The 22,909-nt window shown below is 56.8% G+C and overlaps 2 protein-coding genes across 6 annotated transcripts in view; one reads left to right on the top strand and one right to left on the bottom strand.

Annotated features, from left to right (window-relative positions):
- DOCK6 (dedicator of cytokinesis 6) overlaps window positions 1-22,909 on the top strand; it is a 40,983-nt gene that overhangs the window by 5,292 nt on the left and 12,782 nt on the right. Inside the window, exons 2-28 of one of the 5 annotated variants that reach the window (XM_028519250.2) lie at window positions 1,090-1,177; window positions 1,893-2,068; window positions 2,268-2,336; window positions 2,593-2,722; window positions 3,557-3,769; window positions 4,823-4,908; window positions 6,388-6,454; window positions 6,554-6,703; window positions 7,593-7,673; window positions 7,786-7,939; window positions 8,073-8,200; window positions 8,292-8,385; window positions 8,775-8,937; window positions 12,067-12,184; window positions 12,255-12,325; window positions 12,522-12,660; window positions 12,746-12,847; window positions 13,600-13,686; window positions 14,071-14,302; window positions 14,447-14,608; window positions 15,265-15,428; window positions 16,458-16,562; window positions 18,509-18,601; window positions 18,852-18,947; window positions 19,401-19,541; window positions 22,069-22,182; window positions 22,296-22,466. In XM_028519250.2, the coding sequence (XP_028375051.1) occupies window positions 1,090-1,177; window positions 1,893-2,068; window positions 2,268-2,336; window positions 2,593-2,722; window positions 3,557-3,769; window positions 4,823-4,908; window positions 6,388-6,454; window positions 6,554-6,703; window positions 7,593-7,673; window positions 7,786-7,939; window positions 8,073-8,200; window positions 8,292-8,385; window positions 8,775-8,937; window positions 12,067-12,184; window positions 12,255-12,325; window positions 12,522-12,660; window positions 12,746-12,847; window positions 13,600-13,686; window positions 14,071-14,302; window positions 14,447-14,608; window positions 15,265-15,428; window positions 16,458-16,562; window positions 18,509-18,601; window positions 18,852-18,947; window positions 19,401-19,541; window positions 22,069-22,182; window positions 22,296-22,466 (3,394 nt within the window). Of the gene's footprint in view, window positions 1-1,089; window positions 1,178-1,892; window positions 2,069-2,267; window positions 2,337-2,592; window positions 2,723-3,556; window positions 3,770-4,822; window positions 4,909-6,387; window positions 6,455-6,553; window positions 6,704-7,592; window positions 7,674-7,772; window positions 7,940-8,072; window positions 8,201-8,291; window positions 8,386-8,774; window positions 8,938-12,066; window positions 12,185-12,254; window positions 12,326-12,521; window positions 12,661-12,745; window positions 12,848-13,599; window positions 13,687-14,070; window positions 14,303-14,446; window positions 14,609-15,264; window positions 15,429-16,457; window positions 16,563-18,508; window positions 18,602-18,851; window positions 18,948-19,400; window positions 19,542-22,068; window positions 22,183-22,295; window positions 22,467-22,909 lie in introns of those variants that run through there. The other 4 variants (XM_036034360.1, XM_028519251.2, XM_028519252.2 and 1 more) reach the window with 4 other exon arrangements.
- Window positions 9,039-10,993, bottom strand: ANGPTL8 (angiopoietin like 8). The gene is made up of 4 exons (XM_036034362.1): window positions 10,451-10,993; window positions 10,100-10,261; window positions 9,426-9,535; window positions 9,039-9,321 (listed from the first exon to the last, which is right to left on the bottom strand). The coding sequence occupies exons 1-4, from the start codon at window positions 10,745-10,747 to the stop codon at window positions 9,294-9,296; spliced, it is 597 nt and encodes a 198-aa protein (XP_035890255.1). The 5' UTR covers window positions 10,748-10,993; the 3' UTR covers window positions 9,039-9,293.

Raw genomic sequence — 22,909 nt, 5'->3', positions numbered from 1 at the left:
TCGGGCAACTGCCTTCCAAACTTTCAGAGGGACTGAGGCCCAGAAAGGGTGTCTCAACTGCCCAAAGCCACACAACCTAAAGGTCTGGGGCTTCCCCCAACTTACGGTGATTTAAGAAAGTTGGACCAGTTGGGAGTTTGGGAGGGATTCACTCATTCCTTCGAGCACCTGTTATATGCAGGGCGCAAGGCTGGGGCCTTCAGGGGGGACCACAGAGTCCTGGCTCCGGCTTCCCGGAGATCAGGGGTCCCTTGCTCAGCACAGAGCCCAGCCTCAGGGCATTTGCACTTGCTCTCCCCACTGCCTGGCACACTTTTCCCAGGCAACTGCGTGGCTCCCTCTCCTTCCCCTGCTTCCAAGCTCTGCTGAAGGAACAGAGGGCAGGGGAATCCCTGCCCCCACTGGGTCTGTCCCAAATTCCCCTGTTGGCCCTCTCCCGGTGGGTCTTATCCCTCCCTGACTTTGAAGGGCAATGCAGGTTTAGGGACTCAAGAAGGCCACAGCCCTCACCTTGCTTGCTTGCAGGGTGTGCTCTGAGAGTTATGCTGGCCTCTTACGCACCCTCAGCCTCATCTCAGACTCCCTGAGAACGTACATGTGTGGAGAGCCTTCTGATTGCCAGGCCCCTGCTCAGGTCCCCATGGCAGCCCTGAGAGGGCAGGGCAGCTACAAATGCATAAACTGAGGCTCAGAGGCAGGAGTGACCTGTCTAAGGCCCTCTAGCAAGCAAGCATAGGGTGGGGATGTGTTTGAGGGACCTCAGGGTAGACGGAGGTCTCCCAGATGAGAAAACGGGGACCAGAGTGCTGGTGTGGGGGTGGGGGACTGGACAGAGAGGCATCTCTGCCCCTCAGGCCCTGCCCGGTGGCAGTTGCCTGGTCTGTGCTTGGCGGGGAGGGCCGGAGGGGCCCACAGTGTGTGACCTGGAACTGGAAGTCGGCATTCTCTTGGCCACGCAGCCTGTGTTTTTCTCACCACAGCCTGGACTTTCCTCTCGTAGAGTGAGCTTGTTGGCCCCAAGGCCCCGGGTCTCAGGACCCTGCTGCCCAAGCTTTCCTGCCCACAGCGGCCCCTTTCCTGTCCCCACAGGACAGTGGCGGCCGAGGTGCGGAAGCAAGTGTCCCGGGAACGCAGTGGCTCTCCCCACTCCAGCAGGCGCTGCAGCAGCTCCCTGGGGGTAAGTTTTGGGGAGGTGCCCCTGACCCTGCCTTCTGACAGGCGGGGTTCCCCTCTGCCACGACTCTGACTCACCCCCTGGCCCCCTGCGTGCCCTGTCCTGAGGAGAAACAGGGGCGACTTTGACCTAGCTGAGGCAGGGAAGGGGTTCCCGGCCTGGGCTCTACACTGTCCCCATTCCTGCTTCCCTGTGAGTGGGGAGGGTGGTCCCCTTCTCTGCAGCTGCTTCCTTGGGGTGGGGGGGGGGTACATCCCAGTGGGTGGTCGAGGTGGGGGTAGGAGAGGCTCCAGCCTAATGTCGCCCCACCTCCTGCTGCCTGGACCACCCAGATGAAGATGGAGGGAGGGCAGCCTAGGGGATGGGAGGTACCTCCAGCTGCAGAGGAGAGGGGGTGGGGCCATCTTTCCACAGGGCCTTAGGAATTGTCTGTTTCTTTGTAGCGGTTAACAGGCCTTTCCTTCCAGCATTAGTTCCCTGTGCTTCCAGGAACAGGGTGTGATTTCCTGCCTGGAAGGAGGGGTGGGGCTGGCTGAGCTGGGGTGGAAGAGGAGAGCCTGAGGTCACTGCCCTTCGTGGAACCTCTGCAGCTCCAGCACCCTTCATGGCTCCCACTGCCCTCTTATTCGAGTCTGAGGCCCACCCGTGCTCACGTTCACCCTCCACCCCCATTCCTGGTGCCCAGGGCAGGGGTCACAGCCACTTTCCTCTGTCCCAGGTCCCACTGACTGAAGTCATTGAGCCCCTGGACTTTGAGGATGTGATACTGAGCCGGCCGCCAGATGCTGAGCCCGGGCCCCTCCGAGACCTGGTTGAGTTTCCAGCGGATGACCTGGAGCTGCTGCTGCAGCCCCGAGAATGCCGGACCACGGAGCTCGGGATTCCCAAGGATGAGTGGGTTCAACCCCGCGCTCTCCTGGCTGTAACTCCGCTGTTTCTCCATGCACCACCCCGTCAGCACCCCCTTTCCTGTCAAACTCCCAGCAGCCCTGAATTCAGATCCTGCCTCCTCTGTGACTGTGGATAAGTCACGCCCTCTGTGAGCCTCTATTGCCCGCCCAGCCTCTGTTTACCCTGAGTTTGTTTTATGCAGAAAGCTGGATGCCCAGGTGCGGGCTGCGGTGGAGATGTACACAGAGGACTGGATCATCGCCCACAGAAGGTGGGTCTGGCTGGGGGCAGCTCAGGGTGGAGGGTCAGGAGGCCAGGTCGCAGTGCAGAAGAGCCCATTGTCTGCAGCTGGTCCTCCTGCTGGTCTGCCACTGTGCCTGCAAGGACAGCTGGACTTCAGTGATAGAGTACAGCATAGGTGGGCGGCCTTGCTGGCATCACCTGGGCCTTGCAGGTGTGTCGGGGTGCATCAGGGAGCCTGGAGGGTCCCTGGTCCCTGCTGCCCACCCAGCCCCGCCTCCTCCTAGGTACCAGCATCTGAGTGTGGCGTACAGCCCCATCACCGCAGAGACCCAGCGAGAGCGGCAGAAGGGCCTCACCCGCCAGGTCTTCGAGCAGGATGCTTCTGGGGATGAGAAGTGCGGCCCAGAGGACTCGGTGAGGGAGTCCTGGGCGGGGGGGCACTGCAGGGTAGGGGGTGTGGCCTCCAGCCTCAGCTCATAGTCACATGTGGTGAGAAATGACCTGAAGAGCCTTGAATTCAAAAGGAAAGGTATTGGCCTCATGAGTGAAAAGTTAAGGTAATAGTTGTAAACATTTATTAAGTGCTTAGTGTATATGGAATGTTTAATACTTGTCCTGTGAGGCAGGGCAACCATTACACCCATTTCACAGGTAAAACAACTGAGGCACAGCAAGGTGATTAGAGGGCCTTTACTGTCCTACCAGGTCCCTAGCCTATATTTTGTCATCCAACATTTATTAAGCAGCTACTTTATAACAATGATGATCATACCAAGGGTTATTGTTATTATTTTCATTGTTCCTATTTATAGATGTAGTTGGGGAAACTGAGGCCCTTAGAGTTGGGATCCAGACCCGAAGTTACAGAGCTGGGATTTGAACCAGGGCAATCTGGCTCAGACCATTGCTCTATCTGGGAGGTCAGGCAGGATCCTGTGCCAGTGACAGCTCCAGTAAAAAGGACTCTCCCTCTCCTGGCAACAGTGAGCGGAGTCCCAGGGAAGGCTCTCATTGGCCCAGTCCAGTTATGTCCTCACTTTGGAGCCACTCTCTGGGACTTGGTAGATGCTGTGTTCTGATTAGCCAGAGGAGGGTCATGTGAAGCCCAGAACATGGGGATGGGAATAGCCTTGCCAACAGTGGTAAAGGAGGGAGGCTTGCCAAGTAAGCTTCCACAAGGAGGGTCAGCAAAACCACCAGGTGATCCTCATAGTGGTGACTTAGTGGTTGACCATTTTGCACTGACAGGATGACCCCCGGCACTCCTCGGGCTCCCCGGAGGACACTCCGAGAAGCAGCGGCGCCTCTGGCATCTTCGACCTGAGGAACTTGGCGGCCGACTCGCTGCTGCCCTCGCTGCTGGAGCGCGTGGCCCCTGAGGACGTGGACCGGCGTAACGAGGCCCTGCGAAGGCAGCACCGGCCCCGCACCCTGCTCACCCTCTACCCGGCGCCTGACGAGGTGGGTGCCTGCAGGCCCACATAGGCCCTGAGGCCAATACCCATCCAACTGACTTGTATCCCGATATAGTACCCCACCAGCATGTACTGGGCTCCTACTGTATACCCTGTATTTTATTCAGTGGCTTATATTGGTTGCCTAATATGTACTTTTATATTTATTCAACCAAATACTTATTGTACACCTTCTGTATAGTCCTATCTTGAATCAAACAGGATTTATTGAGATCTTATTGTGTGCCTCTGTTTATCTAACCAGTGCTTGTTGGTGGGGCACCTAGTGTATATGCTTTTTTTTTTCATAGCTTTTATTAGACACCTATTATATCCCCTATATTTATCCAACCCACTTTTTTTGGTTACCTAGTGTGTATATACACCTATGTTTTCATTCAGTGATTTATTGAGTTTTTACTGTATACTCCTATATTTATTCAATCAATGTTTATTAGGTATCTAATATATATATAGATATAGGTATAGATATCTCCAGTCAGCATTAATCAAATGCTTTCTGTATACATCTGTGTTTATCCAGTTTTTAGTAGGTACCTACAGTATATCTCTGTATTTTTTCAACCAACGTGTTCGAGGGCCTATTGTGTGACAGGCACTGGGGATACAGACATGGGCTAGACAGACCCAATCCCTTCCCACCCACATTTACAGTCCAGTGGAGGAGAGAGCCTCCCACCAGGAAATTATAACCCAGACAGAGGAGTACCACAATAAGGTGCTGGTGATTGTCCCTCACCTGACCTTCAGTGCCCCAGCCATATGACCCATTGCAGCAGAGCATCGTGAGCACCTGGAGGAGGTGCCTTCCCAGGCCTCAGGGGTCAGGGAGGGCTTCCTGGAGGAAGTGCCAGCTAAGCTGGAACCTGAACCATGAGCAGAGGTCAGCCAGATAAAGAGGAGGGGAGAAGAAAGGCCTGACAAGCTGGGGACATCATGTGCAAAAGCTCAGAGGCAAGGGAGTGAGGCTGGGGTAGAGCTGGTCCCAGGCCGCACATTGGAGGAGGACGCGTCCCAGCTGCCCCTGGGCTCTTGGCAGGATGAGGTCGTGGAACGCTGCAGCTACCCGGACCCGCCCCACGAACACTTCGGACAGAGGATCCTGGTCAAGTGTCTGTCTCTAAAGTGAGTGTGCTTACCTGCCCATCCCTTCAGAAACGCAAGGGGGCTGGATAGGTTACGGTGTGGCACCCATGTGGTGCTCGCTGCGAGAGCCATGCCTCGACCGTGTGCAGCCCCGAGACCAAGGAGGCCGTGGGCTCTTAGGCGGGAAATAATGCTTCCCTTTTTATTATTCAAAGCCACCAATCCTTAAGTGCTAGCTGTGTGCCAGACTCTGTTCTCAGCTCTTCGCATACGTTAACTCTATTCTCTACAATCTTGTGAAGTGGACACAAGTGGGAAAACCCAGGCACTGCATGGTGAAGTTATGGTGCCCCAAAGCACACAACCTGTGAGGCCAGGGGCCAGCACAGGCCCACTCCATGGACCCAGGTGGAGGGGGTGCTGGTGACCCTGGGGCTTGAGGCCCCTTCCACATCAGCCCCCTAGGGAGCAGCCAAAAATGTGTGGGAACAGAGCTGAACAGGATGTGGACTTGGACCTGAGCCTGGCTCCACCCCCCCATCCTGAGTTCCTGCTTGGACGGAGGCAGGAAAGGGAGGCCTGTCTGGCTCGAGGCCTGGGTAGGCTGCCTGCCCCAAGCACAAGAGTTGGGAACCGGCTCTGTGTGCTCATCCACTCATTCAACACTCATTGAGTGCCTACTGTGTACAGGGTTTGTAGTGGTGGGATGACCACACAGGACTCTAGGTGGGGTACACAGCATACCCAAAGGCAGGGAGACCTCTGGAGAGGGGAAGAAAGACCAAGAGGTGGGGCAGGGTCAAGCCATGCAGGGATTTGTTCTCAGGGCAGTGGGGAGCCTCAAAATTTAAGTTTTAAGATACTTTCTTAGAAGGCAGGTAGTGCCCTGGCTGGTATGGCTCAGTGGATTGACTGTCGGCCTACAAATGGAAGGATCATCGGTTCAATTCCCAGTCAGGGCACATGCCTGCGTTGCAGGCCAGTTCCCCAGTAGGGGGTGCACGAGAGGCAACAACACATTGATGTTTCTCTCCCTCCTCCATCTCTTTTTCCCTCTCTTCCCCTCTCTCTAAAAATAAATAAAATTTTAAAAAGGCAGATAGTGAGTGGGGGCTGGCAAGGCAGAGTAAGATAGGGAGGTGGGCACAGGTGGAAGAGGACACCCCAGAGAGAGGAGATAGGGAGGCCCAAGAGTTGAGGATTTCAAGCTGGGGGAGAAGATTGTTGGGCACAAAGCTGACTCTGCCAGCTGAACAAAGGCCATGATTTTTGGGTGAGGGGCTCTGTGTGAGTTACTGACAGAGGAGGGGAGAAAAAAATCAGTGCCTCAGTTTCCTCTTCTGCAACATGGTACAGGTCTTTTCTGCAAGCCCTTAAATGGTGGTTCTGTGTGGCCCAGTGGGAATTAGATGCCCCCCATGCTGCGCCAATGCCGGGCTGGGCCTTGAGAGGAAGCAGGGGTGTGGATGGTGGGAGGGTCAGGGAGAGCCTCTGCCAGATGGCCCCATTCTCCCACAGGTTCGAGATCGAGATCGAGCCCATCTTCGGCATCTTGGCCCTGTACGACGTGCGGGAGAAAAAGAAGGTAGGAGCCCCTTTCTTTCCTTTCCTCCCTCACTGCCTTCCTCGTTGCAGGGCCTGGGCTTTCTGGAGGTGGTGGCCCAGCTGCCTCTTCTGCCCCCAGATCTCGGAGAACTTCTACTTTGACTTGAACTCAGACTCCATGAAGGGATTGCTGCGGGCCCACGGCACCCATCCGGCCATCTCCACCCTGGCCCGCTCCGCCATCTTCTCCGTGACCTATCCCTCGCCTGACATCTTCCTGGTCATCAAGGTGCCCACTGGGGCTGGGCGAGGGGGTGGTAATGGTGAATGCAGTCCCTGCTCTCGTGGAAGAACACAGACATGTCCAAAGAAGGATGAGCAGGCCTCTTGTGGGGAAAGTGCAGGCAGTGGGCCAAGCCCAGAGGAGACTCCTGGCCCAGGTGGAGAGAAATCACTGAGGGCTTCTGTGGAGAGGTGACGACAGTCAAGCCAAGACCCATGAGTGAGCAGCCTGTAGAGAAATGGAAGCCTGGCATAAGGGGACAGGCATTTAAAATATTTTTTTAAACTGGAGAGCTTTTCCATTTTTTAGGGGAGGAAAGACCTAGTTGGCACATGTATTTGGGATTTTCTGTTTCCAGGAGTGAGCTCAAATATCCTTTTCCAAACATTCAGTTAGGTTACACTAGTGATATCAGTGGGGCAGCTATAGGCAGGTACTGCTCAGTCAGTCAGGCTTCTCAGGGAGTCCTGTCTCTAGTCCTCACAGCAGTCCTGGGAGGTAGGGGTTGCCACGGCTCTATTTTACTGATGGGGAACAGGTAAGGGACCTGGTCCAGGATCCCACAACTGAGGAACACTCAGGATTGAAGTCCAGTTCTTGCAGCCCAGAGCTGTGCTTGGAGTGGCCTCTGTTCGTACCAATAAGGAATTGTAGATGTAGGGAGACTATGGAGCCTAGGCTTTGGGGGGAGTTCAAAAGGTGGGGAGGGGACAGCTGGCCAGGCAAGTCCACTGCTAGCACTGAATCCCAAGGACAGTGGGAGCCATAGGAGGTGTTAGAGCAAAAGCTCTAGTGGTTGAGGTGTCTGGGGGCTCATGACAGGTTCAGGTTAGGGGTAGGGTGGGGAGGTTAGGGTCCAGCAGTGCCTCACTGGGCCCGCCTGCCTGCCCCTCAGCTGGAGAAGGTGTTACAGCAGGGGGACATCAGTGAGTGCTGTGAGCCCTACATGGTGATGAAGGAGGCGGACACAGCCAAGGTAAGCAGGTGGGGGCTGGTCCTGGTGATGAATGGGCCACTTGGCAGGGCAGATCCTGCATTCAGCAGGCCGGGGGCACTGAGCTTGAGGATATCGGAGGGTCTTCCCACAGAACAAGGAGAAGCTGGAGAAGCTGCGCCTGGCGGCCGAGCAGTTCTGCACCCGCCTGGGCCGCTACCGCATGCCATTTGCCTGGACGGCTGTGCACTTAGCCAACATCGTGAGCAGCGCTGGGCAGCCTGACCGTGATTCCGACTCAGAGGGTGGTGAGGAGGCGGGGCTGAAGGTCAGGGGCGGGGCTACTGGGAAAAGGAAGGGGCGCCCTCTGCTGGCTGTACTCTGTACTAGGTTGAGTCTGCCAAGTTGTTCTGTGCCTCTACCTGTCACTGCCTACCCCAGAGCGCCGACCTTCCTGGGCTGACCGCCGCCGTCGGGGGCCCTCAGACCGGATGAGTAGCGGGGACGACGCCTGCAGCTTCTCTAGCTTCCGCCCTGCCACACTAACAGTCACGAACTTCTTTAAGCAGGTTTTGTGGCCATAGGGGAGGGGTGCCAAGGGACACCCTGGTGGCCGCACAGGCCCTGGGGACTCAGCTCATGGGGATGGGTCTGGTGCAGGAAGCCGAGCGGCTCAGTGATGAGGATCTCTTCAAGTTCCTGGCTGACATGCGGCGCCCGTCATCCTTGCTGCGGCGTCTACGGCCAGTGACTGGTGCGTGGCGCACCCGTAAAAAAGAGGTGTCACTCATACAGTCACTGAACAAATACACCGACCTGCTGTGTGTGGCCCTGGGGATGCAACAGTGACCATGATAGACAAATCCCACCCTCAGGCTGGACCTTCCAGTGGGGGCCACGGATTAGAAACAGAATAAATAAGACAGATGTTGGGTCATTTGAGGGATGTAGTTGCTGAGGGGCAGAGCTGATCAGATATGGGGGCAAGAGGTGGGAGTTGAGGGCGACTTCTGGCCTTAGTACCTGAAGGGCAGCCACCAGAGGGAACTGTGGGAGAGTTCGGCCCCTCACCCCAAAGCCCAGAGAGGATGGGGCCCAGCCTAGAGGCTCCCAGGCAGGTGCAAACTAGCTCCCCTTCCCCAGCCCAGCTCAAGATCGACATCTCCCCGGCCCCTGAGAACCCCCACTTCTGCCTGTCCCCGGAGCTGCTTCATGTCAAGCCCTACCCAGACCCCAGGGGCCGGCCCACCAAGGAGATCCTGGAGTTCCCCACCCGTGAGGTCTACGCTCCCCACACAAGCTACAGGTACAGCCTCTAGGACCCAGCTGGGCACTTGAATGGGGGGCATTCAGGCATCATGCAAATTGAGGCTCCCTTTCTCCCCAACACAAATAAGACGCCCAGGGTGAGATGCCACTACTTGCTTTAATGGGTATGTATGTAGGAATGGAGGGACATGTGTCTTCCTTCACCCCTCCTCAGTGGGGCCATGTCTTCTGCCTTCGACCCCACCTGCTTCTGTGTCTGCTCCGTGGCCGGAAGCGGGCGCGGCAGCCTGGCCAACCCCAGCAGACAGGCCACTCTCCTCCCTGTGTGGGGGCCACATGGGATGTGGGAGCATCCCTTGGTGCACGACTCATCCTCAGTTCCACCGGTCAGGCTCAGGCTGGGAGCGCCGCTGTGTGGAGTCTGAGAAGAAGATAAGGCTCAGCCAAGGCAGGAGGGCCTCCATTCAGCCGTTCTGCACACCCCCAGTCCAGTTGCCCTGCACGCGAAAGCCCCGCCAGGCTTACCTCTCTTGGATTTGTTGCAGCCGGTGCTGCTGAGCCATCATCTCCTGCCTCTGTCGCTGCACGTGGCCCTTGAGGACCCATAGGATGTGGCTCTGCTTATCAGCTAGGGTCTGTGGGGTCAGGAAAGAAACCTCAGCTGGGGGCTGCCTCACCTCCCATCCCCAGATCTTACCCAGCTCATCCTCCCATCGCATCAGTATGACCCAGCAAGTCACTGCTACTCTTAGGCCTCAACTTGCCCATCTATAAAATGGGGAAGAAAGGGGACTCACTTGGTGGAATTATGAGCATGATAGGAATTACTAAAGGGCATAGTGCTGGGTACTTTCTAGAAACTCAAGAAATGTTACCAATTACATTTCTTGCATTTGTTGCAAGAAATGCATCTAAAAGTATGCATTTGTTGAGTACCTAGCATCTTTCTGGCCCCATACTGAGTATCTTATCTGCATCGAGTCCCAGGCTCCACTCTGAGACATCAGCTGTTGCCTTTATTTGCAGGTGGGGAAACTGGGCAATGGAAAGGGATATGGGTTTCGTCCAGGGTCACACAGGATAGAAACCGTGGTGCTGGGAGGCTGACCTGGGTAGGGGGGCTCTCTGGCACTTGCTCTAGAAGCAAGTTCTAGCTGGGAATCAGGGTCTTGACTCTTCCAGGGCTGGGAGCTCCTTACCTTTAAGTCCTCAAATTCTCGATGGGCATGGCCCAGCCAAGCACCTCTCAGCTGGACTTCTAGCTGCTGCATGCTCTCCCGCAGCACCTGCTGTCCCTGGGCCATCTCTCCCAGCTCCTGGGCCGTGGCTTCTGCCTGCAGCTTTAGAGCATCCTCTTCCATCTGATCAGTAGTTAGAGAGACATTAGTAGGATGACCAACTTGTCTGTTTGCCTGGGATATTCTTGATTTTAACACTGAAAGTACTGTATTCCAGGAATCTCCCCTTCCTGGGCAAACCCAGTTTCTCACCCCCTAGACATAACTCCACTGCAGATTTGTACCCTATAACACCCCAACCGCAGTGCCCACCTGCATCTTCAGCAAGCTTGCTTGTAGCTCCTGGGCTGCATCCCGGCCCTGGTTGACCTCCTGCCCCAGAAGCCCCAGTGCACGGCCATAGAGGCCGAGGCTATGCTTGGCCTCCACCAGCTGTGCCTCTGTGGCCCTGTACACACTGTTGAGGGCCTGGCCCAGCTGCAGGGCCCCATGGAAGAGCAGGGTCAGCTCCTCATGCTGTGCTGGCTCCAGGCTCCCCACGGGGGCTGCAGAGGCAGGCCAGGCCTCCGTTGCTAGGGCACACAGCAGACACAGCGTGAGCACGGGCATGGCTGAGGCGTTGGAGGTACAGCCACGGCACCACTGCTGCCTCCTTTTATGTCCTGACACCCTTTAACCCCCGGTCAATCGTTAACCAGCCAGTGGGGTGCCTGTGTTGTGCAAGGGCCTGGCGGTGGCACGATGGTTGCATCAGGCGAATGTCCAGCTGGGCCATTCTGGAATCACGCTGGCCAGGGCTCAGGGCCAGGTGTGGGCTGGGGGCACTGGGGGAGGCCAGGCACAGGTTCTGCTGGGGGCCTGGCCTCAGAGCCTGGCCTCTGAGGCTTCAAGCTTTGGTTTCCCCACCTGTGGGATAGGCACAGAGTAGTGGTAATAACAGTGAGTCTTTTATGAGTCCCTCCGGTTTGCCCAGGGCTGTTCCGCTGCCGTCACTGCAGCTGATCGCATACCCTCCCCATGAGCCTGGGGTGCCAGGGGCCCTTGGTGGCCTGGCTGAGAACCAGGGGAGTGGGTGCAGGTGGCAGAGACTCCCAAGGTCACACAGCCTGACTGCCAGACCCACACATCTCCCAGATGAATGCTGACTGCCCCTTTTTTCCCTGGATAACTGGGCAAGTGCCTCCCTTTCCTTGTCTATAAAAGGGGTGACATTAGTCATGTGCCACAAACTGCCTGTGAGAAGTAAATTAGTTTATGTTGAGTGCTCAGAACAGAGCCTGGCACACAGGTGCCCCCTTAGTGCTTGGTGCCGTCATTGTCGGTCCTGCTGTCATCGTTGGTATAGTTACGGAGGCTCAGCTGGGGCTCAAAGGCCCTGTTGTGCAGATAGGGAACCTGAAGCCCAGGCGGCGGTCAGGGCTTGCACAGAGTTACTCCTAGGGAGGGAAGCAGACCTCCAACCCCAGCCAAGCCCCTACACTGACTGTAGCCTCAGTTTTCCAACCTGAGAGATGGGTCATATAACTAGTGGCTTCTCCTGGGGCAAAGGGTAGACAGGCCCCTCAGTGGGTGAGGGGCGGGTCAGCCCAGGCAGGGCTTATGCCTGACCACTGGCTACCAGGGGCACCTGGAACCTCAGCCCTGAACACCTGTTTGTCCTCCTGCCCTCTGCTTCACTTCACCTTCTGAGTGCCCCCACGCTCCGTGTTCCCGCCCCCGCCGCAGTTTCCCCGCCTGTGCTTGGAGGGTGCCCATCTGTCTCCACTCCTCTGCCAGTCCGGACTGTGCCCCTGTCTGCACCCCTACTTGCTCTGCACCCAGCCCTCCATGCCCCAGCCGTGTGGTCACTGTCCCGTGTCCCAGGCCAGGCTTATACCAGTAGCCCAGCCTCTTCCGTCCCTCTGACGCCCCCACCCCTGTCCCCACAGGAACCTGCTCTACGTGTACCCGCAGAGCCTCAACTTCAGCAGCCGCCAGGGCTCCGTGCGCAACCTCGCCGTGCGAGTGCAGTACATGGCTGGCGAGGACCCCGGCCAGGCCCTGCCGGTCAGTGACTGGGCCCGGGAGAGGTGGGTGAGGTGTCCCTGGTGGGGTCCTCATGGCCCTGCTCCCCCAGGTCATCTTTGGCAAGTCCAGCTGCAGCGAATTCACCCGAGAGGCCTTCACACCGGTGGTCTACCACAACAAGTAGGCAGGGTGTGGGGACAGGGGGCTCACGGGGGGGACAGGAGCAGGGGGAGGGCAGGTTCTGGAAGTGCTAGTGGGGGAACCCGTGGTGGAGAGCAGAGAGGCTGGGGCCGGCGGCACTGGGGGAACCGGTGACCGAGCGGTGGGGCGGGCAAGGATCCTAGTCCCCAGTTGAACCCCAGTCTGGTCCTGCCAGGTCCCCCGAGTTTTACGAAGAGTTCAAGCTGCATCTTCCCGCGTGTGTGACTGAGAACCACCACCTGCTCTTCACCTTCTACCACGTCAGCTGCCAGCCCCGGCCTGGCACAGCCCTGGAGACTCCCGTGGGCTTTACTGTGAGGCGCCCCGCCAGCCCACATGCCCTGCCCCAGCCCTCCTGGCCCCTTCCTGGCCCACCCCTGACCCCCAACCTCTTCCTAGTGGATCCCACTGCTGCAGCACGGCCGCCTGAGGACTGGCCCCTTCTGCCTCCCTGTGTCTGTGGACCAGCCCCCGCCCAGCTACTCCATGCTCACACCTGACGTAGGTGCCCCAGCCCACACCCTACCCTCGCCCTCCTGGTTCCAGGCTCCTGCCTCTTGGGCCCCTGGGAGTACATTCATTACCCACCTTCCCACCGACACCCGGTACCTCAGCAATCCCTGTTAGCATTCCCCACTCTTCTCATGGTCCCCCATTCATGCCCTGCCTTCCTTCCCATCAACACACACCCCTGGGAGCCTTGTTGTCCTCTGTTAGGGCCTCCAGGGCCCCCGGCTGCCTCATCAGCCCTGTTACTGCCTCTCTGTCTTACTGCCCCTTGTGTCCCTCCCTGTCTCCCACTGTCCCTGCCTCATTAGTGCACCTGCCTTTGCACTCACTGTCCCGCACCAGCAGCCCTGCCTGCCTCCCTGATCCTGTCCCCAGGAGTGCTTCAGGGCCAATTATCCCCACCCACTCCACGAATGCATTGTTACCCTCCTACTTATCCTTGAGCTGTGTAGTAATGCCCCTGGGGCCCCAAGACTTCCATTATGCTATTTCCTCATTCATTCCTTTCAGTTAATGTTCACCCTGGGTCTCCATTCTCAGCCTGCTCAGTGGAACCTCATAGTGCTCCCTCCCAACTGCCCCTGCCCCACCCGCCTCCCTGGGCTGGGGCCAGGCTGTACAGCTGCTCCCCCAGGCAGGGCCGTACTCAGGCTGTGGTGTCGAAATAGCTGCAATGCCTGGGGCTGGTGGCCTGATCAATGAGGGGCGGCCAGCCAGTGCCCACTGGTGTGTCCCTCCCACAGGTGGCGCTGCCGGGCATGCGCTGGGTGGATGGCCACAAGGGTGTGTTCAGCGTGGAGCTCATGGCCGTGTCCTCCGTGCATCCCCAGGTAGGGGGTAGGACAGGAACCCAGGAGTTGGGCAACAGTTCCCACTGACCAGGGAGAGGCCTGGCCTTGGGCCATGGATGTGACTTGGGTCAGTTGGACCTGTCTCCCAGGAAGCTGCTGACTCAGGGCAGCAGTGCCAGTGGCCACCCCAGCTGGGGCTTTGGCCCTGCGCATGGTCTCTCCTCCCCCACATTTGCCCCTGGTCTTTCTGTGGTTCCTGCCCCCTCTCTCCTCCCCTCCTTCATCTAGTGTCTCATCCCTATTCTTATTTATTATCGATTCATTGATCCCTGGCCCCAGTGTCTCTGCCCATTCAGCCCCCAGCTCAATCTCCTGGACCAGGGGCCCTGGCCCCTCCCCACTCACCCCTGACCCCCCACCCAGGACCCATACCTGGATAAGTTCTTCACCCTGGTGCACGTCCTGGAGGAGGGCGCCTTCCCATTCCGGCTCAAGGACGGCGTGCTGAGTGAGGGCACCGTGGAGCAGGAGCTGCGGGCCAGCCTGGCAGCCCTGCGCCTCACAAGCCCTGAGTTCCTCGTTGCCTTCTCTCACCACGTGCTGGACAAGCTCGTGCGTCTGGTCGTGCGGCCCCCAATCATCGGCGGCCAGATTGGTGAGCAGGCATGGCCTCAGACCGCAGTTTTCCCATCTAGAAAATGACCCCCAACTCACAAGGTTGTGACCCTTTGATGGCCACATGATCCCTTGGACCATAAAGTCTGTCAGGAAGAAATTTGACCTCTGCTCTGCCCGGCAGTGAACCTGGGTCGTGGAGCTTTTGAAGCAATGGCTCATGTAGTCAGCCTTATCCATCGGAGTCTGGAAGCTGCCCAGGATGCCCGTGGTCATTGCCTACTGCTGGCTGCCTATGTCTACTATGCCTTCCGCCTGCCTGGCACCGAGTCCAGCCTCCTGGGTGGTGAGTATTGGGGGGAGAATCTAGAGGACAGGAAATATCTAGGAGGAAAGCGGACTAGACAAAGGGAACAGCATGTGCAGAGGTCCTGAGGCCGCACAGGCCTTGGTTGGTTTGGGCACCTTGCAGGAGATACAACTTTTTGCTCCATCCCGACCAGTGTGGTCTATGTATACTTGCTGGCAGGTGATTCAGCCAATCAGCAAGCAGGTACTCAAGCAGGGTTACCTGGGTTTGAATCCTAGCTCTGCCTCCTGTGCGCTCTGTGACCCTGGGCAAGTGCCTTCACCTCTCCGAACCTGTTTCCCTTTTTGTAAAATGGCAATAATGTGTCCCCCTTTCCTGGGGATGCTGGTAATTGTAAATGACATAGTAATCCCTGCAAAATGCTAGGCACAGGGAGTACTCAAAAAAGTTGGATTTTTTTCTCATTTGTTAAATAATTAATAATAACCACTACCCACTCTGGGCACTTACTATGTGACAGGCACTGTTCTCAGTGTTTTCTAGTCTCCCCAAAATTGTTATAAGGCATTTTACAGGTGAGAAACTTGGAGTCTCTGAATAAGAAGATGACTCCACCAAAGGCAGCCCACTGGGAAGGGGCAGGTCACCGGGGCAGGTAGGTGGGTGGCTGACCATATTCTGTCTGTGCTCAGGGGCCCCTCCGGTGACAGTGCAGCCTGCCACACTGGGCCGTGGCCCTGGCCGCCCTGCGAGCCTCTACCTGGCTCGCTCTAAGAGCATTAGCAGCAGCAATCCTGATCTGGCCGTGGCCCCCGGCTCTGTGGACGACGAGGTGTCCCGCATCTTGGCCAGCAAGGTAGGATGAGGGGGACCCTGGAACCTCTAGCCTCAGTGGTCGGGCGAATGAAGGATTTCAGTGTTGATGGATGGCGGGAAACAACAGGTGACAACACGGACATAGGCTGGACCCTGGGCAGCAGAACCGGGCTGTGGCTGTCACAGGATGGGTGGGAACTGTGGGGTTTACACTGGTCTCCACGCTCTGGGGCTGACCCAAGGGTGGGTTGCTAGAACTTGGCCTGCTTGTTAAAAGAGCAGTGTATACAGAGTGCAGCCGGCACATTTACATATGTACCCCATGCACATATGTACACAGGTGCATTTCATATGTGCCCTGTATATGTACATGCATGGGATATGAAATGAGTACCCAGTGCACATAAAAACATGGGTGTATGTATGTGTGTGCCAAAGGTGTGTACACCCTGTGGGTGCATATATGTGTGTTTCCATGTGTGGTGCATACATGTGCCCAAGCGTGGGTGCACACATGTGGGACATGTGTCCCATGTATGTACGTGTGTGGGGCACACGTGTGTGCCCCACAAGTCTCCATGGGTGGGTGTTCGTATGTGCCGTGTGTGCGTGTGTGCACATGGGTACACATGTGTGTTTGCCCCGTGCATGGACACTCGGGCACAGGTGTGTATGTGTCCCATGCACATGCAAATACAGGTTTGTATACTCATGCACCCTGTGCACGTATGCACACACCAGTTTCCCAGGGTTCTTTGTGGGTACATATTGGGCATATGGTCCAAGGCAGTGTTCGCACTTGGTTTTCCTATTTATTTATTTATTTACTTATTTATTTATAGGCAGAGGGGAAGGGAGGGAGAAAGAGACAGAGGGAAACATCAATGTGTGGCTGCCTCTCATGCACCCCTACTGGGGACCTGGCCTGCAACCCAGGCATGTACCCTGACTGGGAATCCAACCGGTGTTCAGTCCCTGGAGCCACACCAGCCAGGGCCACACTTGGTTTTTCATGCTGGTTTCTTTGTTGTCTGCCCATGGATTCTACCACTTACCCGTGTATCTCCAGGGTATCGACCGCTCACACTCCTGGGTGAATTCCGCTTATGCTCCAGGAGGCAGCAAGGCTGTGCTGCGCCGGGCACCCCCATATTGTGGGGCCGACCCCAGACAGGTGCCCTCCCTCCCTGCACCTGCACGCGTGTGACCTCACCTTAGCATGAGCTCCTCCTACATCCTGGCTGAGGCCAACTAACCTAGGGGGGCTTCCTGAAGGAGGCGGCAGACCCCTCCTGCCTTTGTTTGGGTTTGTGGAGTCCATGTAGTAGGCATCACAGGGTTATTTTAATCAGCCTTCTGCTGCCACATGGACCACAGCCTCAGGCAGAGACAGAAAGGATGGGTGGTATGTAAATAGCATGTTAATGATATGCAAACCCAGCCACTATAACCCCACTGCCCTGCATGGCCTGTTTCTCTCCCTTTAATCCACTCTGTTCAGGAGACTCTCAACTGTCCCTGTGACATAGAAATCTGAATGATCCCAAGGAAACAGAACTGAAGATCTAGGCTCCCCCATCCTGTGTCAGACAAAGAGGGATCCCTGTGTGCAGCTCCCCTTATTCTGCCTCTTCCCAGGCACCTAGACAGACTTGGGTTTGAATCCTGGCTCCACTACGGGCTCGCCCTGCATCCCAGGCTCTGAATTTTCAGATGTAAAGATTCAAAGGAAAGTGCTCAGTGCAGCAGTCTGGAGCCTGGGAGAGAGTTAGAGCATTTCAGGTGGGCTGTTGCTGGCGAGGTGGACCTTGGCCCAGCCCTGCCCCCAGGCTGCCGGCTAGTTGGGGTGATAGGCACCATGAAACAAGTGCATCAGCTGTGTGAGTGCAGAGTGAAATTGCCTGAGGAAACAGACAGAAATCCGGCCACCAGCCCCCTGGGGTGGTCTGGGGCTTTTCTCCAGAGATGACATTTTTGCTGGGACCTGATGGCGCACATGTGTCCCAGGCCCTGTTCTTGCCCTGTGCCTGTGCTCCAGGCGCCCTGCACTGCGTGGCGGTCCAGGGGACTGTTAGCAGCAGGAACAGAGGGACTTTTGGACAGGTTTTCCCAATATTGTTAGGAATCTGGGTTTATGGGTTCTGCCAACCCCCCTGCAGTTTTAACAGGATTTCCCCACTGTCCTCAGATCTCTGAGGTGTCAGCTTTGAAGATCACATAAGATGTGACAAGGTGGCTGGAGGGTGGGCATCCCAGGTAGGAGGTGGCCCTGAAGCCGGCCTTGGCGGTAAATGGCCCATCTGGTGCATGCTGAGAAGCCAGGGCATGTGGCTGGGACTAGGGGAGCTGGGGGCCCTCCAGTGCTGAGGCAGAGGCCTGGGAATGTCCCAGGGCTGGGCCACCTCTGTCATTGGGTCTGTTCTCCCTGCCAGCATCCTCACCTCCTGACCAAGAAAGGAGGAGGGGTGAGTGGCTGAATCCCCATACCCATTCCACAGATGGGGACACTGAGTCACAACGAAGCCCCAAGCAAGGCTGGAGTGGGGCCAGGCGTGGAACCTAGGGCTCTCTCAGCTGCTCCCACTGCCTCTCATCACCATCTGCCTCCTCTGTCCTATAATTCTTCCTCTTTCTCCTGCTCCATCCTCACGTTAGCCTCCTCTGTCTATACTCTCCCTCCTCCCCATCTGTGCCCTTTTCCTTCTCTGCCCACCCCTGGACTCACTGACTCATTCACTCTCTCCTCCCTTGTCCACACTCTCCTTCTCCACCTGCAGTGATTTCACCTTCCCCACCTACACTTCTGCATCCATTCTCCCACCTATGTCCCTGCCTGGTCCTGCTCCATCCGTGCTCCCCTCTGCACTCCCTGCCTGCTGGCTCTCTGGTCCACAATCTCATCTGCTCTGTTCACCGTGCTTGACCCCTCCTTGCTGTGTTTTCCTTGTTATCGTCATCTCTGTCACACTCCTTCCCCATCCATGCCCCCACTGCAATAGTACCTCCACACGGACACATCTTTCCTCAGTCCATGCCACCCAGCTGTCTTCCTGTGCACACTGCCTGGACCCACACTAACCCTCCATGCCATCCCACCCTCTTCACCCCACCCCCTCATAGGCCATCGACCGCAACTCTAGCCGAACCTCTTCCTACCTCGAGAGCTCCTCCTTGGCCCCACCAGCCACCCAGCCGAGACCCACAGTGCTGAAGGTAGTGGGAGGCAGAGGGTGGGGGACTCAGTCTTGGCCTAGGCCTGGCAAAGGGGTCCAGAGCGCCTGTCCGAGCCCAGCAGAGTCTGCAGAGCCCAGGGAAAGGGCACACATGACTCCTGCCCCCTCCCTCCTGCATGGCCTCCTGCTGCTCTAACCCCCAGCCCTCCAGCTTCATTTTCCCCTCTCATGCCCTCCAGAGGCGGGTAGGGTGGGCCCCCGCTCTCTGTGACCCCTGCCCCTGCCTCCAGCTGCTTCACGAGGAGCTGGCTCTGCAGTGGGTGGTCAGCGGCAGTGCCGTGCGTGAGGCCGTCCTACAGCACGCCTGGTTCTTCTTCCAGCTCATGGTGAGCCAGCCTCTCCCCTGCCTGCAAGCAAGAGGCTCCCGGGGAGACTCGCTCGCTGGGGAGGGACGCCCTTAAGATTGTATCTGAGACCCCTGAGAAATGGTCCCAAGAGACTCCCATGTAGAGATAGAGGAGACACCTAAGAGGATCTTTCCCTGGAGAGAGGACCCTCCGTAGAGAGAAGAGCCCCCCACCCACTTTCCCTATGAGACTGGGAAAGACCCTACCCAGTGAGGAGAATCCCCCCCTCCCCCCACCAGACGTCCTCAGAAAGAGAAGGAAACCCCTGTGGTACTATTTGAGACCTAACCTAAACTGTTCACTCAGCCTGGGACCCACTGAGGTCCTGCCTGCAGCTCAGAACTATGATGGGGCTCAAGCCCCACCCCCCTCTGGCCAGTCCCTCCCGCCCTACAGCCCTGAAGCCTGGCCCTGCTCTCACCCGGCCCCCAGGTGAAAAGCATGGCCCTGCACCTGATTCTGAGCCAGCGGCTGGACACGCCCCGCAAGCTTCGCTTCCCTGGGCGTTTCTTGGATGACATCGCAGCTCTGGTGGGCTCTGTGGGCCTGGAGGTCATCACCCGGGTCCACAAGGTAAAGGGGGTGGGGCCTCAAAGGGGGAGGGGCTTGAGGGAGGATGTAGAACCTGCCAGGCAGGGGCACCCATCCTGCCCCGTGCTTCCTGGCTATGAGATCACGAGTCCCATTTGCTGGATGGGCCTGTTCATTCAATATCATTTCTTGAGTACCTACTGTGTGTACAGCCCTGTGCTGGGCACTAGAGACACAACGGTGAACAAAACAGACCCAAACCCTTGCCCTCACAGAGTTGACTGTTAGGGAGAGCCTTGAAGGAGGTGAGGGAGCCGTCTCTGCGACATCTAGGGGGCGAGCGTTTCTGGCAGGGGCAACAGCAAGTGCAGAGGCCCTGAGGTAGGGCCGTGTCTGGGCTGTTTGAGGAGCAGTGAAGTAACAAATGTGGCTGGATGCCCTGACTAGTGTGGCTCAGTGGGTTGGGCATCGTCTCACAAACTGAAAGGTTGCTGGTTGGATTCCCAGTCAAGGCACATGCCTGGGTTATGGGCCAGGTACTCCATTGAGGGTGTGTACAAGAGGCAACCAATCAGTGTTTCTCTCCAACATCAGTATTTCTCTCCCTTCTCCCTCCCTTCCCTTCTCTAAAAAAATAAATTAAATCTTTTTTTCTTTTTAAAAAGATTTTATTTATTTATTTTTAGAGAGAGGAGAAGGAAAGAAGAAAGAGAGGGAGAAGAACATCAATGTGTGGTTGCCTCTCATGTGCCTGCAACTGGAGACCTGGCCTACAACCCAGGCATGTGCCGTGACTGGGGATCAAACCTGCAACACTGTGGTTCACAGGCTGGTGCTCAATCCCCTGAGCCACACCAGCCAGGGCTATCTTTTTTTTTTCCATTAGCCCTTATCAGAGTGTCAGTATACAATAAGTGCTCAATAAGTGGACATCGATGTTCTGAGACCTTGACAGTTGTCCAGTCCCTGGATCACTAATTCCAATGCCCTCAGGAGTTAGGCAGGCAATAGTAATAGTGATAGTAATAATATTGAGCATTTATTGAGCACTTACTGTGTATCTAATCACTTCAGATGAATCACATCATTAAATTCTTCCAGCAACCCCATGAAGTTTGTATTATTATTTCCATTTCACTGATGGAGAAACTGAGGTAGAGGATGACTAACAACCTGATACCATACACCTGAGAAGAGGCAGAATTGGGGATTTGAACCCAAGCTACCAGGTCCGGAGCCCACACCCCTGCCATCAGCTTCAGTTGGGAAAGCAGGGCTGTGGAGGACTAGGAGGCATGTGCTCGTTAGCTGTAGCCAAAATATCTGATTTTTAAAGTGAAATGGGGCTTCTGCATTTTATGGAAACTGCAGATTTTTGAAACACTAGTCTGGCCCCAGCCAGCCCTTGTGCAATCCCCCGCAACCTCTGGGCTGGTCTCAAAGGTCTCAACCTTGTTCCACTGGAGGCTCTCCAAGGACTGACATTCCCAGGGGCTGGCCCAGATTATGAGGAAACCACCCTGAGACAGGGTTGCAGGGAAGACCAATGCCCCTGAGAAGCACCGTCGTCACAGCTGCCAGTGGGGCATCGGTGACAGAGGTTTCATTCCTTGACGTTCATCAAGCACCAGCTGTACTGGGCTCTGTGCACAGGGCGGACCCAGCCCCTAGATCGTGGACTCAGAGCTTGAGTGGGTTTTGAGTTTTGTTTCTTTGGGTTGCGGAGAACTATGGGCCACTGAGGCTGACTTGGGAGGCCACAGAGCGGCTCGTGAGCACACGAGGGAGGAACAAGCACCAGCAGGGCCCCGAAGCCATAGCAGCCTTGCTATTCCTCACACTTGGGGGGCCCCTGCTGCCCAGGACCTTTGCCTCATTCTTTCCTCTGCCTAGAATGCTTTTTCCCCCTTCGGGCATCTGCCAAAACAGCACCCTGTTCAGTTGTCTTTGAAACACAGAGAGTTCTCTGGGGTCTTTGGTTTACTGTGTCTCCCCCCACACGAGACCGAGCTGTACAAGCAGTGCATGCTCGTTAGGGCAGAGGTGAATTTGCTCAAACATAAACACAAGTGGTTTAAGTGTGACCAAAGTTTCTTTCTGAGCGTAAGTGGGCTGTGGGGGCTCGATGGTGTGAGCCTGGCCATCGAGGTTCCCGCGGTGCCCACCGCATCGGGCTGCAGGCTGTGGGAACGGAAAGACCTGCCCCTTCCACTTAGGTGGTGGCCGTCCTTCTCAAACTCCACTGGCCAGAATGTGATCACATGGTCATTTTCAGCTACAAAGAGGCTAAGAAATCTGAACTCTTTCTGAACTCTGTGATAACCCCAGAGACGGGGGAGAATGTCTAGGGGGAGTCAGCAGCCAGGCTCTGCCATCCACACGGTGTTATTTAAACCTTGTGAGAGGAACGAAAATGCTATCCTGAACGAGGAGACAGCCGAGAGGCCTGGAGTGGCCGCAGAGCAGGCAGGCGTGTCTGGGGCTGTGGTGTGGCTCCCAGGGGCCCCATGTGGGGACTGAAGCTTGGGGAGGGAGGGTGCACGTGGGCTGACGGGCCCTGTGTTCTCAGGACGCGGAGCTGGCCGAGCGCCTGAATGCCAGCCTGGCCTTCTTCCTCAGCAACCTGCTGTCCCTGGTGGACCGCGGCTTCGTGTTTGGCCTGGTCCGCTCCCACTACAAGCAGGTAGGGGTGGGCGTGGTGGGAACGACGCACCCACCCGTGGGTGGCATGGTGGGCAGTGGGTGTGGTGGGTGGAGAAACTGGAAGTGTTGCCTGCTGACCCCCGCCCCCCACAGGTGGCCACTCGGCTGCAGTCGGCCCCCAGCCCCGGGGCACTGCTGACGCTGCGCATGGACTTCACCCGCATCCTTTGCAGCCACGAGCACTACGTGGTCCTCAACCTCCCCTGCTGCCCCCTGTCGCCCCCGGCCTCGCCCTCGCCCTCCGTGTCCTCCACCACCTCCCAGGTGGGCTGGCCTCACTTCTGGCTCCTCCCTTGACCTATGACTGCAGCCTGTCTCCTGGGGCTCCCTAGTCTCTGTCCATTTCACAGGGGGCCACTGCCCAGGGGGACCAACCCCTTACCTCTGACCCTTCACCTCTGACCCTGCATGCTCAGCAGTTTCCCGGGGACCAGGTTCTTATTTCTCGCCCCTAAATCTTAACTCACAGACCTGCCTTTCATCTGCTGTTTCTCAGACCTCTGACTCTTGACCCCATTCCCTTCACCTCACAGATAAGTTAATGTTATTCTCTTACCTCTGCCCCTGAACTCCATGCCCACTGTCTCCTCTGTGTAAGTTAGTTCCAATCTCACCTCTGGCTTTTAACTTCAGAAGGGTTAATCCTAACCTCTCACCTCTGACCCTTGACTTGGACCCCTGACATCCTTTCCCCACCACCAACTCCC

The sequence above is a fragment of the Phyllostomus discolor genome, chromosome 8 (genome assembly GCF_004126475.2).
Source record: "Phyllostomus discolor isolate MPI-MPIP mPhyDis1 chromosome 8, mPhyDis1.pri.v3, whole genome shotgun sequence".
Taxonomy (NCBI): domain Eukaryota; kingdom Metazoa; phylum Chordata; class Mammalia; order Chiroptera; family Phyllostomidae; genus Phyllostomus; species Phyllostomus discolor.
This window is presented reverse-complemented; position numbering and strand designations above follow the sequence as displayed.